This window comes from Polypterus senegalus, chromosome 12 (genome assembly GCF_016835505.1).
Source record: "Polypterus senegalus isolate Bchr_013 chromosome 12, ASM1683550v1, whole genome shotgun sequence".
NCBI lineage: Eukaryota > Metazoa > Chordata > Cladistia > Polypteriformes > Polypteridae > Polypterus > Polypterus senegalus.
This window is the reverse complement of record NC_053165.1, coordinates 84,829,141-84,846,385: the sequence shown is the minus strand read 5'-3', so window position 1 is coordinate 84,846,385 and position 17,245 is coordinate 84,829,141. Positions and strand designations below refer to the sequence as shown.

General features: G+C 42.4%; 1 protein-coding gene across 2 annotated transcripts in view; it reads left to right on the top strand.

Moving 5' to 3' along the window:
* mthfs (5,10-methenyltetrahydrofolate synthetase (5-formyltetrahydrofolate cyclo-ligase)) overlaps positions 1-16,445 on the top strand; it is a 44,170-nt gene extending 27,725 nt beyond the window's left edge. For both annotated transcript variants that reach the window (XM_039772737.1, XM_039772738.1), the window contains one exon: positions 16,200-16,445. In XM_039772737.1, coding sequence (XP_039628671.1) covers positions 16,200-16,429 — 230 coding nt within the window. In that variant the 3' untranslated portion in view covers positions 16,430-16,445. The remainder of the gene's footprint in view (positions 1-16,199) is intronic.
* The last annotated feature ends 800 nt before the right edge of the window (positions 16,446-17,245 follow it).

Below are 17,245 nucleotides of genomic sequence, written 5' to 3'. Positions count from 1 at the left end.
TATTTTTTCTAAATAATTTGCTTCCAGCCCTTGTTTCATTTACTCTTGTAAGGACTTCACATTTAATTTCAGTCTCACACATTCTATACATTTCATTACCAAAGTGTGATTCGCATACAGAAGAAAAAAGAACATCAGCTTTGAAAAGATCGCAGCGCACAGTGAAATGAAATGTAAAAAGCGGCTAATAGAAATAAATAAATGAGTAACTGTGACTGTCGTCAGAGGGTCACCCTCCGAGTTCCACCCCGGACCGAGAGGCGGCGCTGCCTCTAACTGTCTCGTCTATTTTTTTTTTTGTTGTTTTTGTTACCTCCACAGTTCAGAGAAACCGCCCAGTGAGGGCAGCTGACTCCGCCCCCTTCCGGTCCTTGGGCCACAAAAGCACGAGCGTGCGGAAGGAGGCGTCACTTCTCACCCAAGCGACCACAGTGATATAAAATGAAGAAAATTCTAGAATTGTGCAAGCCACATTAATTTATTGGTCACGTTTTTGTTTTGTTTTGTTTGTTTGATTTTCGAGCCGTTAGGTATTTTGTTTTTGTTTGACCCTTTAAGTAAATGGGGACAGCCGGGTTGGTGCCCTTGAAATTTATTTTTCGTTGATCCTGTTATTCCCTCGGATGACCACACTGTTTAATTATTCTTTAGCAGAAATTACTACCACTACTCATTTATATCTCTTAGGCATGTAGAGTAGCATCCCACTATCTAGTTTTCATAAAAAAAAATAATAAATAAATAAAACATTTTCATCTTTGTCCACATTAGCGTTTTCACATCAGTATCTCGGCCCACACTAACACGATTGAAAATGCACAGAAAAATCCCTGAAGTGTGGGTGACTGTGCTGCTGGCCACAGGATTTATCGCGAAACTGTAGCAATTATTTGAATTTTGCACAAGTTTGCTGATATTCAGACCACACGCTACGAAAGGCAATTTAGATGCACACAGTTAAGCAACACAACAAGCTCCATGGAAACTTCTCTACTGCCACCACATTGGAATATGGTTTTCTTCCGTTAACAGGGACCAATCAGGGAATGAGAAGTTGTAATGAGCAGGATCCAATCAGGGTGGAGTCACGTCATCAGCATGGACCAATCAGAGTGTGGTTAGAGTCTGAATTTTCCAGACTCGGGATCCAATCAGGGAATAGTCACATCATCAGCATGAACCAATCAGAATGCGATTAGAGTCTACGTTTTCCAAACTCTGGATCCAATCAGGGAGGAGTCACGTCATCAGCATGGACTAATCAGAGTGTGGCTAGAATCTGCATTTTCTAGACTTGTGATCCAATCAGGGAAGAGTCACGTCATCAGCATGGACCAGAGTGCAATTAGACTCTGTGTTTTCCAAACTCAGGATCCAATCAGGCACAGGCCATGTCATAAGCATTGACCAATCAGAGTACAATTAGAATCTTCATTTTCCAGACTCGGGATCCAATCAGGGAATAGTCAGGTCATCAGCATGAACCATTCAGAGTGTGATTAGAGTCAGAATTTCCAGACTCAGATCCCAATTAGGGAAGGGCTACAGTAAGTGATGAGCACAAACAAATCAGAACGTGGCTAGAGTCTGCATTTTCCAAACTCTGCATTTTCACCCATCCACACTGCAATGTCAAGTCATTGTTTTCAGGAGTACTGTATACGCCTCTGGAGAGCGTTTTCAAAAGTATCCAGTTTGCATTTTTAAAGGAAAATGGGGTAGTGTGGACGTAGTCCTAGGGTTTAGACTGCTTTCACATCTTGATCTCCATGTCGATTTTGTTCATTCAATTCATTTTTGTGTAGCCCTTGTCATGGAGTGCAGGTTTAAAGAGCCGTAACAAGTTCACAGGTAAATGCGTTTGCAAACTTTAAAAATGTCTAATTATATAAAGCATACAAGTAAAAACACAATTTGTTTAAAGTGAAAGAAAACCAAAGTACATTTGTGTCTCACTTAATGTTGGCAGTGCATCGCTAGTCAATTTCACTGTGAAGCACGTTGATGTATATTATCGCTTCGAGACTGGGAGTTCACCAAGGACTACCAACATTAGTGGTTTGAAGCGATCGGAATTCCAGGTGGAATCCAAACCCTTATTGTTTCGACATGATTAGAATTTCACAAAAGACTCCTTTTATTACTTCAATGAAATCGGAAGTTCACACAAAACTCCCAACCTTACTGGATTGACACAATCAGTATTCAAGGGGGAATCTGGACCCTTATTGATTTGATGCAATTTGGACTTCATGGAGAACCCTCTTCATTACTTCAGTGATATCGGAAATTCACGTGGGACTCCAAGCCATATTGCTTTGATGAAATCAAAATCCCAAGGAGGTCTCCCATCTTTATTGCTTTAATGTGATCAGAATTCCAAGGGGAATCGTGACTCTGGTTGTTGCGACACGATTGGGACTTCACGGAGGACCCCCTTTATTGATTCAAATAGATGAGAAGTTGACAGGGTACTCCCAACCTTATAGTGATTAGAATTTCATGGAGAAGCACCCCCTTTTTGTACTTCAATGAGATGAGAAATTCACATAGGACTCCCGACCTTATTGCTTCAACGCAATCAGAATTCAAGGGGTAATCCCAGCCCTTACTGTTTTTGACACTATCGGAACTTCATGGAGGACCCTCTTTATTATTCCAATGATATCGGACGCTCACACGGAACCTTATTGGTTTGACGCAATCAGAATTCCAGGGGCGTAAATCTTGACCGTTATTGTTTAGACGCAATCGGGACTTCATGGAGGACCACCACCCCCTTTATTGCTCCAGTGAGATCAGATGCTCATGGGGGACTCCCAATCTTATTGTTTCGATGCAGTCAGAATTCCATGGGGTAATCCCAACCTTTTATTGTTTTTCGACACAAATGGAGGTTGCCCCCTGTGATTCCTTTGACACAATCAGAACTTCCTAGAGGGTAGCAGTGTGTAGCGTGGCAAGATGGTGCAGCACACTATGGAGGGGCAAGCCATCGTGCAGTGCACCAGAGAGGCCTGGAGTAAGATGAATGGGTTTCGGAGTTTTTTGCTTCAGACCCATCAAAATCTTAGTGTCCAGCAAGGTATTTCAGGAACAAATCAGTTTGTATGTCAATAGAAAAGTTTTATATAAAAGTATAGATAGTAGCGAATTAGGGTGTGATCGTGGTGAGATTCTTGCCCAAAGCCAAATGACGCCAGCTAGAGTGAGATACTCCATTGACGCTGGTCGGCAGTGGTTGCCGTAGGATCTCGTGACAATTGTCTCTTCATCTTCTGCCTATGATCAAAACAAAATGGCACTTCAGTCCTAATAATAACACTCGTAATGATAGTTCAAGGTCGTCAGTACCTGCCTAGGGGGGGCTCTCAGAAGCCCACTCTTTTAAAGGAATACAAAGCTTCCTTTTCATTACAGACTTGCTTCTCAAAAGATTATAATTTTCTAATGATAGCTGATACCGACGTGAGAAGTTCTCCAGTAATTAACAGCGTTAAAGCCTTTCTCTGCTTGATATTCTCTTTGTTGGGATGACAGCGACTCTCCCTAAAGCTCATTCGGTCGGACCGTTTCGTACATTTAGCGTTTAATAAAACAGAAGCTCAGAGACGTGAAGCCAGGAGTGGCCTATGAAGTCGTTTTCCCGAATGGTGTAATTTGCTTCACACATTAGCTGCTAACTGGCAGTATGTAGGTCATGCGTAGAATCACAGCTTCTCTGTCAGGTTGTTGGGGTTTAAAAAAAATATAGACATTAGCCGTACAGATTGTAAATTAAGATTCATGTTTTTTTTTTTTATTTGAAAGCCAAATAAGTTGATAAACGGGGGGAAAAAAAGAAAAAAGAGTTTTTCTGTGTAATTAACACCATGCAGACTTTTGTTTTTTTATTAGACATTCTCCTTTGTTACCAAGCCCTTGACTTGTTCTCGATGTTTCTTTCCTTTTGGATTTCCCTGTATTTTTTAATGGCTTCACTTTCCATTAGTTTCCTCAACAATCAAATAATAGCCGTTAAGTTGTGACGCAATAGTCGTAAAATGGTTTGGTGCAGACACCCGTATAACATTTCCTGGCTGTACAAGCATACATTGTTCACACTGATGTGCTCAGTGTGGAGTCCAAAGCAGAACTGATGAGTTAGGGTAAATATGGCAGCTTTAAAGGCCAGCAAGGGAAGTGAGGTCATTCAGGGCAGAAGTGGAAGGATCCTCTTCCATAGATTCAGACCCGCATATGACGTCATCAAAAGGGCCGGAACCAGAAGGCTCTTCGTTCATAGGTTCCATACCAGAAGTGACGTCCTCAGAAGGGTCGAAAACCAGAAGCGATATCATCAGAAGGATCGAAACCGGAAGGTTCTTCGTTGATAGGTTCCACACCTGCAGTGACATCCTCAGAAGGCCTGGAAACCGGAAGTGACGTCCTCAGAAGGGCCGGAACTGGAAATGACGTCATCAAAAGGGCTGGAACCGGAAGGCTCTTTGTTCATAGGTTCCACACCAGAAGTGACGTCTTCAGAAGGGTCGAAAACCAGAAGCGATATCGTCAGAAGGGTCGGAACTGGAAGGCTCTTTGTTCATAGGATCCACACAGGCAGTGACGTCCTCAGAAGGCCCGGAAACCGGAAGTGATATCATCAGATTGGCCGTAACTGGAAATGACGTCATCAGAAGGTCCAAAACCAGAAGGCTTTTCATTCATAAGTTCCACACCAGAAGTGACATCCTCAGAAGGGTCGAAAACCAGAAGTGATATCATCAGAAGGGTCAGAACCGGAAGGCTCTTCGTCGATAGGTTCCACACCTACAATGACATCCTCAGAAGGCCCGTAAACCGGAAATGACATCCTCAGAAGTGCCGGAACTGAAAATGATGTCATCAAAAGGGCTGGAACCGGAAGGCTCTTTGTTCATAGGTTCCACCCCAGAAGTGACATCTTCAGAAGGGTCAAAAACCAGAAGTGATATCATCAGAAGGGTCAGAACCGGAAGGCTCTTCGTCGATAGGTTCCACACCTACAATGACATCCTCAGAAGGCTCGTAAACCGGAAATGACATCCTCAGAAGCGCCAGAACTGAAAATGAAGTCATCAAAAGGGCTGGAACCGGAAGGCTCTTTGTTCATAGGTTTCACACCAGAAGTGACATCTTCAGAAGGGTCAAAAACCAGAAGTGATATCATCAGAAGGCTTGGAACCGGAAGGCTCTTTGTTCATAGGTTCCACATCAGAAGTGACATCCTCAGAAGGGCTGGAACAGGAAGTGATGTCATCAGGGCCAGGTGGGATTTCCCATGAACGATCTGCAGGAAAGTGAGAAAAAACGTCAGCGCACTCTGCCACCCCCTGGTCTGCCATGAAATTACTCTCATTTATACCCTTTAGCTGCCTCCCATGCACACGTGTGTGTGACAGTTGATAAGTTTGAGGAAAACAAATACATTTAAGAAAATAAGTGTGATAAAACCACGCAAGTCATTTCTTGTGCTGTGGAGAGCTGAAGGCGCGGCGGCTCCATTTTGTCCAGAGGTTTGAACTCGGCCTCTAATTCTTCACCCCAGTCTTGATATTTCTGTTTGCTTAATTACTTTCTTAAACATTATTTCTCCTGCCGCTAATATTCTTTGAAACAGTGGCATTAATTGGCAAGGATGCTCAAAACTCTGATTACCCTAAAAAAATATCTCATTTAAAGCTCCGGAGTATTTCTCAAGTCTGAAAAGACCCCATTAACAATTCTGTTACTGAAGCGGCGCAGTTAAAATGTAATTTCTCTGAATTCATAGGAAAAAAATAACAAAAAATCACCCAGCGGCAATTTCATTTTAATGGTGGTGTTGTGCTAGTTTTTGTGATTTGGAAATTAGGAATAAGCGGTTATTTCGTTTTGCTTTCCACAATTGCTGCACACACTCACACTCACAGTCACACTCACACACACTGTTTGGCTTTACTTTCGGATCTGTCTGTGGACTTTATGTGATTCAGAGTTTCGCAACCTTTATGGTGCCGTGACTCGCTGTTTTCATGTATGTGTCTTCATGACTCCACCTCAGTGAATCGAGCACCACCTTCAAAGAGTTGGGGATTCCCCCCTTGGGAAATCAAGCATGATCATCAGAATGGTGGGCAGTATCCCACTTGGTGAATTGAGAACGATTATCAGAAGGGTGGGCGGTATCCCCTTTTGTGAGTTGAGCACAATCATCAGAACAGTGGGCGGTATCCCCCTTGGTAAATTGAGTACAATCATCAGAATGGTGTGCGGTATCCCACTTTTGTGAGTTGAGCACAATCGTCAGAGCGGTGGGTGGTATCCCCCTTGGCGAGTTGAGCATGATTGTCACAACAGGGGGGCAGTATCACCCTTGGTAAATTGAGTACAATCATCAAAGCAGTGGGCGGTATCCACCTTGGCGAATCAAGCATGATCATCAGAATGGTGCGCGGTATCCCCCTTGGTAAATTAAGCACAGTAATCACAACAGGGGAGCAGCATCCCTCTTGGTGAATTGAGAACGATTATCAGAATAGTGTGCGATATCCCACTTTTGTGAGTTGAGCACAATCGTCAGAGCGGTGGGCAGTATCCCCCTTGGCGAGTTGAGCATGATTGTCACAACAGGGGGGCAGTATCCCCCTTGGTAAATTGAGTACAATCATCAAAGCGGTGGGCGGTATCCACCTTGGCGAATCAAGCATGATCATCAGAATGGTGCACGGTATCCCACTTTTGTGAGTTGAGCACAATCGTCAGAGCGGTGGGCGGTATCCCCCTTGGCGAGTTAAGCATGATTGTCACAACAGGAGGACAGTATCACCCTTGGTAAATTAAGCACGATCAGCAGAGTGGTGGGAGGTGTCCCCCATGGTGAATCAAGTATGATTGTCAAGGCAGCGTGCAATTTCCCCCTTTGTGAATTGAGCACGATTGTCAAAATGGCGGGTGATACTCCCTTTGGCGAATCAAGCCTGATCATCACAAAGGGGGGCAGTATCCCCCTTAGTAAATTGAGCACAATCATCAGAGTGGTGGGCAGCATCCCCCTTGGTGAACTGAGCACGATGATCAGAATGGTGGGCGGTTATCCACATATGAGATGATCGTTTATTTCCTGCTATTGACTTCTGGATGTCCTAAACAAGATGGAAGGTAGCACCTTCTGGGGAATGCCCTGACTGCTACTTGGGTGTTTCATTTGGCCCTAAAGCACGATTGGTCTCCCTATTGTGGACTGTACACTTTCACTCCTTCTATTCCCATTTTTTATTTGTTGATACTTGTCACACAGGCGCATCGGAGGACCTCCTTGCAGGCTCAGTTAATGTATGTAGTGACCCACCGAGGCGAGAGGGGGCCGCTGCTGCTAATGCTCTTATCTCCGGGAAGCCATACCTTCCGGTCCAACCACCGTAACACCCTGGGCATCCTGGAAGGAGGCATCATTATTGAACAGAGCTCCACAAGCAGTGACTGTAACCCCCTGACTCTTCATTTGTTGTTTTCCCGCATTCGAGACATACGCTATTGAGGGTCATTTCTGTTTGTTTGTGGTTTTGTTTGTCCACGGTGTCATTCTTGGCCAAAGCGTCCCGTGAGATGGAGCTCCGCTAAAGACTGACGAAAGTTCATCCGATCGTTGATTTGAATTCCCGCCTGAAGGGACGCACACCAATGAGTGCTGTCTCAGTTCCTTTTCTTGTATTTTTTGTCTCTTCCGACGAATAAAAATGGACAAAATGGTTGACAACCCAAAATTTCTTGCCACAGTCCTGAGTTGTCATTACCCTTCCATCTTCCGTTTTTTTATTTTTTAACATTTTTTTGTCTCTTTGCATAGAGAGCTGCACGGCGCCCTCTCCTATAAAATGTCACTAGTCACAGGGGACCCCGGCGAGCTTGCCCTCAATTTCCTTTAGTGGCTTTAAGTGACGTCCACTAGTCGCTGACCTTCATACTGACCCACAACTCAAACAAATGCTGAATCGGTCACTTAAGGGGTCCCTTGGAAGCTCCGAGAGCTACTGGTACAGGCCTACTTCAAGAACCCAGAACACTTTGAGTGTGCGAGTGCAACCGACTGCAATCTGCCTTTCTCTGCACTGTGTAAATGATCGCCACGTAGGCACGTAGGGTTAAAACACAAGCTTTTATTTTCCTCTTCAAGAAACTCTTTTCAAAACAAAAGGAAAAAAATGAACAGGATTTCACACACGTGCGACTAGGAGGATGTTGTATAGACCAAGCAAAGGTAATTCCATGCCAGGCCAGGGGGCTGGCAGGGTGCACTAAACCTTCTCCTGCTATCTCTACAGACCAGTCGTGGGAAAACCTGTCTGATTAAGAGCAGATGACGTCACTTCTGGTTCCGGCGCCCAGAATGATATCACTTCCGACACCCAATCTGACATCCGAAGAACATCACTTCTGGTTCCCTTACGTCACTTCCTGTCTGATCCCTTAAAGCCACCATCTTGTGAATTTCCCCTTGGGATTAATAAAGTATCTATCTATCTATCTATCTATCTATCTATCTATCTATCTATCTATCTATCTATCTATCTATCTATCTATCTATCTATCTATCTATCTATCTATCTATCTATCTATCTATCTATCTATCTATCTATCTATCTATCTATCTATCTATCTATCTATCTATCGTTGCAAACCCTTAACAGTTCTGTTTTGAACTCGGTACTGAGAACATCTCTGTACTATTTAAAAACGGGTGGCTGCCCCAAACCTTTCTAAGTGTGTCGAGTCTATTCATTTTTACAAGGGCCTCACATAAACGGCTTCTCCCCTGTGCCCCACAGCATGTGAATTTCCCCTTGGGATTAATAAAGTATCTATCTATCTATCTATCTATCTATCTATCTATCTATCTATCTATCTATCTATCTATCTATCTATCTATCTATCTATCTATCTATCTATTATATAGTGCTCTATCTATCTATCTATCTATCTATCTATCTATCTATCTATCTATCTATCTATCTATTATATAGTGCTCTATCTATCTATCTATCTATCTATCTATCTATCTATCTATTATATAGTGCTCTATCTATCTATCTATCTATCTATCTATCTATCTATCTATCTATCTATTATATAGTGCCTTTCATTATCTATCTATCTATCTATCTATCTATCTATCTATCTATCTATCTATCTATCTATCTATCTATCTATCTTGTCTTGCTGTTTCTCTGTGTGTCGATTGCTTTGGTCTGGAGTGGAAATGGCCTTTGTGCTAGCAGGAGAGTGAGTTGAGTTTAGCTTTTTCTTTTTTCCTTTTTTTTCTTTTATTTCTTTTTTCTAGTCATTTCTCTTAATTCTTTGCTGTGTTATTTATATATAGTCATTATTTCAAGTTTATTTAGTGTTTTTTTTTAAAAGAAGTGGCTAGGATGGCTGTGTCCCGAGGGCTACAGCCAGGCCTTTTGCCACATGGCTTCGAAAAACTTAGCAGAAGAAATGGCATCAAATTGATTGTTGATCCAGTAGTTTCAGTAGAGAAGTGTGTTACTGAAATTGGAAAAATAATTGGATGTAAAAACATTATTTCTGCTTCAAGAATGAATAAGGCTGTCGTGATATTTCTAAATGAAGAGGCCTTAGTTCACCAACTGGTTCAGGAAGGCCTAGTCATTAATGGAACCCTCATTTCTGTTTTGCCGCTTTCAACTCCTGCAAAGAGGATTATAATCTCTAATATTCCTCCTTTCTTGAAGAATGAACTGCTACGTACTGAATTGAGAAGGTATGGCGAGATTATTTCTGACATTACTATGATTCCTTTGGGGTGTAAACAGCCAGAATTAAAACATGTGGTCTCATTTAGGAGACAGGTTTTTATGCTCCTCAACAGAGGTTACAATGAGTTAGATGTTGCTCTGAAATTCAAAGTAGATGGATGTGATTATATTGTGTTTATATCTTCTGATTCAATGAAATGTTTTAAATGTGGCCGTGCAGGGCACAAAGCAGTTGACTGTAAAAGAGCTGATTGTAGTCATGCTATGGGTGGAAACACAAATGCAGTGAGCGAGTCAGATATAGAGGATGAGTCTGAAGACTCCGACTCCGATGCTGAAGATCAGCAGATTGTTGTCTGTGAGGTATCCACAGGTACTCTTAGCTCGACTGTAGGAAGTTCTGATAATCAGATACCCAGTTGTAGCTCCACAGTTGAAAGGAGTGAAATAAAGAAAGCTGAGACAAAAATGCCTGAAGTGGATGGATCGGCCGAGGCCGAGTTGAAGTCCTCTACTGTGAATATAAATCAGGATGAAGAAAAGGGCCAAGCTAAGACCGAGGTTATGCAGCCTGTCATTGAAACGACACCAACTGAGGTGGATGACATTGAAGGTCTGAATGCTGACGCTGCTACCTGTGAGCCATCTAAGGTGGATGAGCAGACCGAGGCCAGTCCTGAGTCCACAGTCCACAGTGAAACTGCTTGCCCTCTCTTAAATGTCAAAGCTGTGGCAGAAACTGAACCAGGCACTAATTCAGGCAGTGCAGTTAGGGAAGAAAAAGCTGGAATTGTTGAGGAAATGAATGTGAAGAAGAATGGACGACACTCCCCAGAAAGAGGAAAGAAACCTCAGACGGTGGAGTAGGAGCCAAGAGAAGTAACAAAATGAACCTGACAGAGGGGGCTGACGTGTCTTTAAAGAATCGTCTTCTAAGTACCAGAGAGGTGACAATTAGCCCAGAGTGTGAGGGGAGTCAGCAGGGTGGTGAGGACAGTGACTCTTGTATGTCAAGTGACAATTTAACTGGCACTCTTGGAAAACGAGTACAGCACTGAAAGCATTCTGAGCTTTCTGGATTTTCTTGAAGGCAAAAGGAAGGTGAATGTGTAGAACATTTTCCTGACCTGGAACTTTTGGTTTCAGCCAAGCGAGTTATGCAATGCTGTTCCTTTGGGAATGGAAAGAAAAGAGTTTAATCGTTAAAGAATGTTATCAGTAAAGTTAGAAAGTCTCTCACCTCCAGCACATAATGGCTCCACACCAGCTCCTCTCTGTTTCATTAGTTAAAGTTCTTCTTGTCATTGCTGCTCCGTTTCTTTTCTTTCTAATGCCTGTTTTCTCTTTGGGCTCTTTGAACGTTAACGGCTGCAGAGACTCCTTAAAGAGAGCCATACTTTTTTAATATTTGGAACAGAAAAAACTAGATGTTACTTTTCTTCAAGAAACTCATACTGACCCAATGAATGAGTCGGAGTGGCAGAGGGACTGGAGTGGGACATCGATTCTGAGCCACGGCTCCAGTGCCAGCGCAGGGGTGGCAGTGCTCTTCAGTAAGGCGTTTCTCCGGAGTCCATTGACTGTTTTGAGCAAATTAAAGGTCGTCTCATGAAGGTCGTTGTACGTATTCAGGGGAAAAACATTATTTTCTTAAATGTCTACGCTCCAAATGAAGGCAAAGAGAGAGTTTCTTTTTTTCTTTTGTTAAAAGACGTGCTAGCTGAGTGCAGTTCAGAGGACGTTGTGTTCTTAGCTGGCGATTTTAATTGCACTGAAAATGCAGAGATGGACAGGAATGGCGCTGAGCCTCACCCAGGGTCAGTCAAGGTGTTGCAGTCGGTCCTTCATCAGCAAGAACTTGTGGATGTGTGGAGAGAGTCGAACCCAATGGCGAGACAGTACACATGGCTCAAGGCCTCCAGTGGCATGTTATCCATGGCAAGGCTGGACAGGATTTATATGTTACGGCACAATCTGAACCTCATTTTGGGCTCTTGTCTTCTGCCCACAGGGTTTTCAGACCATAGTTTAGCTCTCACTCGTTTCTCTTTGGGGTCTGAGCGTAATTTTAAATCATTCTGGCACTTTAATACTAAACTTCTTAAAGACTCTCTATTTCTTCAACACTTTCGTCTCTTTTGGGACAAATGGAGACTCAGCAAAAATGAATTCTCATCTCTGAAGCAATGGTGGGACGTCTCCAAGGTCCAAATTAAACTCTTTTGCCAGTTTTATTCTGAACATTCTTCTAGAAAGGTCACCATGGCCATTAAAGAACTGGAAGAGGACATTGGGATAATTCAAACCAAACTGGAAACCGGTTTTAATGCCAATTTGCTTGAGTCTCTAAAAGACAAAAAAGATTCTCTGAGGTCCCTACTGGATGAACAGGTGAAGGGCGCCATTGTCAGGGGAGATTCCAGAATATTTCCCAAATAGACGCCCCTACGCAGTTTTCTTTTCATTGGAGAAGAAGGTTGCTCAGGCAAAAATCATTCACTGTCTGAAAACTGCAGATGGGACTGAAATGACGGAGACCGAGGAGATCCGGAATTTGCCTTAAAATTTTACAAAGACTTATTCTCTGCAGAAACAGTGGACTTATCTTCAAATACAGAAATTTTCTTTAATGACCTACCACAGTTGACTCCATCCACCAAGGAAGAACTCGACCTGCCACTATCGCTGGAGGAGCTCACTAGTGCTCTTGGGAGTATAAATCAGAACAAAGCCCCTGGGATCGATGGACTTCCCGTCGAATTCTACAAGTCCTTTTGGGATATCATGGGTAAGGACTTCCTGACTGTGTTTGTGGAGAGCATCAGGGATAAAGAACTTCCGGTGAGTTGTCGGAGAGCAGTTTTGACTCTTTTACCAAAAAAAGGGGATCTCTGCAACATAAAAACTGGCGACCGGTCAGCCTGCTGTGCTCAGACTATAAAATCTTTTCTAAAGCGCTGGCTCTTCGTCTGAGGACTGTCATGAACTGCTTGGTGGCCTTGATCAGTCATACTGTGTCCCTGAACGATGTATTTTTGATAACATTTTCTTTGTGCGGGATTTGGTATCTGCCTCTGAGATTTTTGGTTTTAAGGCGGTCTCATCTCACTGGATCAAGAGAAGGCCTTTGACGGGTAGACCACCAGTATTTATTTACAGTTCTAAAGAGGTTTGGTTTTGGTGAGACCTTTCTAGGATATATTAAATTAATGTACACGAATGTGTTTAGTGTTTTAAAAATTAATGGAGGGTTGGGAGCCCCATTTTCTGTTACAAGGGGCATTCGTCAGGGGTGTGCACTCTCCGGTATGCTATACTCGCTGTCCATAGAGCCCCTGCTCCACAGACTTCGCCAATGTCTTCACGGCCTGTCATTGCCTGTGTGTCCCACTGCATCTTTTAAGGTGGTGGCATATGCTGACGATGTCACAGTTGTCGTCACTGAACCTGATGATGTTGTCCTGCTGCAGGACTGTTTACAGGTGTTTCAAACGGTGTCATCTGCCAGGGTCAACTGGTCCAAATGTAATGCCTTTCTGATGGGCAACTGGGACTGTCCTCCCCCAAACCTCCCAAGTGGTCTAACATGGAACTCTAAGGTATTTAAACATCTGGGAATTTACATTGGGAAGTCTGGAGCCACAGCTGATAACTGGGAGGGCTTAATTGATCAAATTCAGGGGAGACTGAAGAAATGGAAATGGGTGGTCGCCAAGCTCTCTTTTCGGGGTAGGGTGCTAATTATTAATAATTTAATTGCTTCAATGCTTTGGCATAAATTTAGGTGTGCAGATCCTCCGTTTTGGCTTTTAAAAGAAATTCAGGGATATTACTAGATTTTTTGGGATAAACTTCATTGGGTGAAACGCAGTGTGATACATCTGCCTGTGGATGAAGGTGGTCAGGGCTTGGTGGACATTCTGAGTAGAATTGAAGCTTTTAGGCTGACAGATTTACAGCGTCTCTTGTATGCCCCTCAGCCTTTACTGTGGAGGAGTTTAGCATTCGCTTTTTCACAGGGTCGGAAATCTCAATTTTGATTGGCAACTCCTTTTCATTGATATCAAGCGATTGGCGCTATCTGTGCTGCCCACCTTTTACCGCAACATGTTATTGATTTGGCACACCAAAACAAACAGAGTGGGTATTAATGTGGAGTCAGTCTTCTGGTTACTCGAAGAACCGGTAATATGGAATCCAGTCTTGGAGTTTGACTCGGTTAGTTTAAACTCACTGCTAATGAACAAAGGCTTTACCAAAGTAGCCAACTTTATTGATCCGGTCAGCAACCAGTGGAAGTCTGGGGCAGCTGTGGCACATGAGCTTGGGATTAGGTCTGTCCGTCTTGGGGGGTCGATTATTAACAAACTTAAAGGCTCTTTAGTGCAATTGGGTGCAGGTCCTCTGTGTGAGGGTTATATCTCTGGAGATCTCATAAAAGAGGCAGAACCTCCTGAATGTGTCATTACAATTAAACCAAATGTAAAAGATTTTATCAGTTCTAATAACTCCATTTTAACAATTAATCACATAAATGGAATTTCGTTCCAAAATTTGTCAAAAAAAGAATTGTATGACTGGTGTCTTAAAGTGTCCCATTTTATGTATTTGAAAGACATGACTGATACCCTGTGGAGGAACACTCTGTGTCTGCATGACACGACATCTCCAGCATGGAGGACTTTATATAAACCGCCAATTGAGAAAAGAGTTGGGGACCTGCAGTGGAGGATTCTACATGGAGCAATAGCCACCAATTCATTTTTAAAAACCATTGGTGCCAGCACAACAGATCAGTGTCCATTCTGCCTTCAGAAAGAAACAATTTATCATTTATTTCTGTATTGTACCAGATTACAACCACTGCTGCATTTTCTTGATTTATTGTTCAAGGATTTGGGAATTATATTTAATAACCTCATTTATATTTTTGGAATGTCTGTGTCAAAACTTTGTAAAAGACAATGTTTACTTGGCAATTTTTTGTTAGGCCAGGCCAAGATGGCAACGTTAAAAACGAGAAGAAATAGAGATAAAGATCAGAAAACTACTGATGCTCTATTAATGTTTAAGGTCTTCCTTCAAAGAAGATTGAGAATCGAATTTGAATATTTTAAACTTATTAATCAATTAGATATATTTAGAGAAATTTGGGCTGTAAATGATGTTTTATGCTCCTTGGAAGATGAATGTCTAGTCTTAAAGTATGAGTAGGAAAAGTGTGTTATTAAATGTTGTTTAATTTTGACTGTTAATTTAAATGCAATTATGTTATAATTGTTAATAAAGGTCTGTTTAAAATTAAAAATTATCTATCTATCTATCTATCTATCTATCTATCTATCTATCTATCTATCTATCTATCTATCCACCGCACCTTTTTATTTATACAGACACATTGCATATAAAACTATTTACAAAAAAATGACAAGTATTTGCAGTTCACATAGCTTTATACAATAAAAATCCTAATTTTATTATTACCTATTCTTAACAAAAAAATGGACAGGGCGTCACATAAACGTCTTCTCACCTATGCCTATTAAATAATACCATCCATCCATCCATCCTCTTCCGCTTATCCGAGGTCGAAACCACAACCTACAGCATCCACTGCGCTTCTGGTGTTAGAGCCAAAAAACGTGGTGCATGCAGGTTGTGAGGTGTGACGCTAATTAACGCCTGTACTAAAACAAATTTATAATTCTTTGTATGCTATTAACTATTTACAGGGATCATGAAATTCAAACCCAGAACTCTGGATCTACAAAGCAGAAGCCCTAAACATTGTGCCACCGTATTACTCCACAATGTAGTAACTTCTTGTAAATTACCCAATGTTAGAAACTCGACTCAAGAGTCGTGGAAAGGTTTGAGGCAGCCACCCGTATAATTGATTTCCTGGCTGCAAAATTGAGCAAGTAAATTCAGCACTGCTGTGCACAAAATCGAGTCCAAAAAAGAACTGAGGGAATAGGGAAAAGATGCAGGCTTTTAAAGGGGAAGACAGGAAGTGAGATCATTGGGGTCGGGCTCGTGATGGTCTTCGGCCATTGGTTTGAGCCCGGACAGGACATCACAGGGGCTGGAGACGGAAAGGTCTCCTTCCATAGGCTCGGTCCCGGAAGTGACGTCAAGAGAGCCAGGTGGAATCTCCCGTGAATGGTCCACAGGAAAGGGAGAAAAAGAGTCAGTGCACTCTGCCACATCCCAGTATGCCTCGGAACTGCCCTTACTCAAGCCTTTTAGCTGCCTCCCATGCACACGTGTGTGACACCAACCAGTCCGTAATTATTTTACACCCCAGTTGAATTTACTGCTGTCTGTAATGGATTGTGGTGTTGTTGTTGAGTAATTTTATTCATTACCCTCATCGCTCTTTAACAATTACTGTATTTTGAAGTTTATTTTTCTGTTTCTTCACAGGCGGACTTGATTTGATTCTTATGCCTGGCCTGGGATTTGACAAAAATGGCAACCGCCTGGGCCGTGGAAAGGGATATTATGACAGTTTCTTGGAGCGATGCCTGAAGCACCCTAAAGGAAAACCCTACACCATCGCGCTGGCTTTTAAAGAGCAGGTCTGTGAGGAGATTCCTGTCACCGAGAACGACATACAAATTAACGAAATATTATATGAGTGTGGTTTCAAATAAAACGGCTCCAATTGTTTCTCTTCGTATCCCTCTTGGTTGCCTGCGCCTCTGACCCTGAAACTGTCACATAACTTGTAGTCACAGATGGGACCAAAATAGAAATCTGACAAAAGATGTGGGATCATCGATTTAAGGGCTTTGGATGGTTTTTAAGAAAGCCTTTTTGAAAACCTTTTTTTTTTTCACTTTCCCATTACGGCTTATTGAGTGTAGATTTTTGATTTTGATTTGATTTATTTTATCATTCCCCGAGGGAGAATTGTCTTTTCGCATGACCTTTGGATTGTCGGAGTGTAGGGTCAGCCATTCTGCAGCGCCCCCGGAGCAATTTTCAGGTTAAGGGTCTTACTCAAGAGCCCTAATGGAGTAGGATGGATGGGCAAAAATGGAAAATGTATTGATTTCAAATTAATGACCACGCACCCAAGTTGACTGCGCTTAAGCAAAAGAAGATTAATGGGTGACACGATTGAAGTGTTTAAAATTATGAAGGGAATTAGTGTAGCGGATCAAGACTGGGACTTTAAAGGAACACGGGGAAACAGTTGGAAACTTGTTAAAGGGGAAGTTCAGACAAACGTTAAGAGGTTTGTCTTAACACAAAGAACGACAGACACTTGGAATAAGCGACCAAGTCGTGTGGTAGACAGTAAGACTTTAGGGACTTTCAAAACTCGACTTGATGTTATTTTAGAAGAAATAAGTGGATTGGACTGGCAAGCTTTGTTGGGCTGAATGGCCTGTTCTTGTCCAGATTGTTCTAAAGTAGGAAGATATGGAAAAAGATGATCTGCTGTGGCAACCCTTAATGGGAGC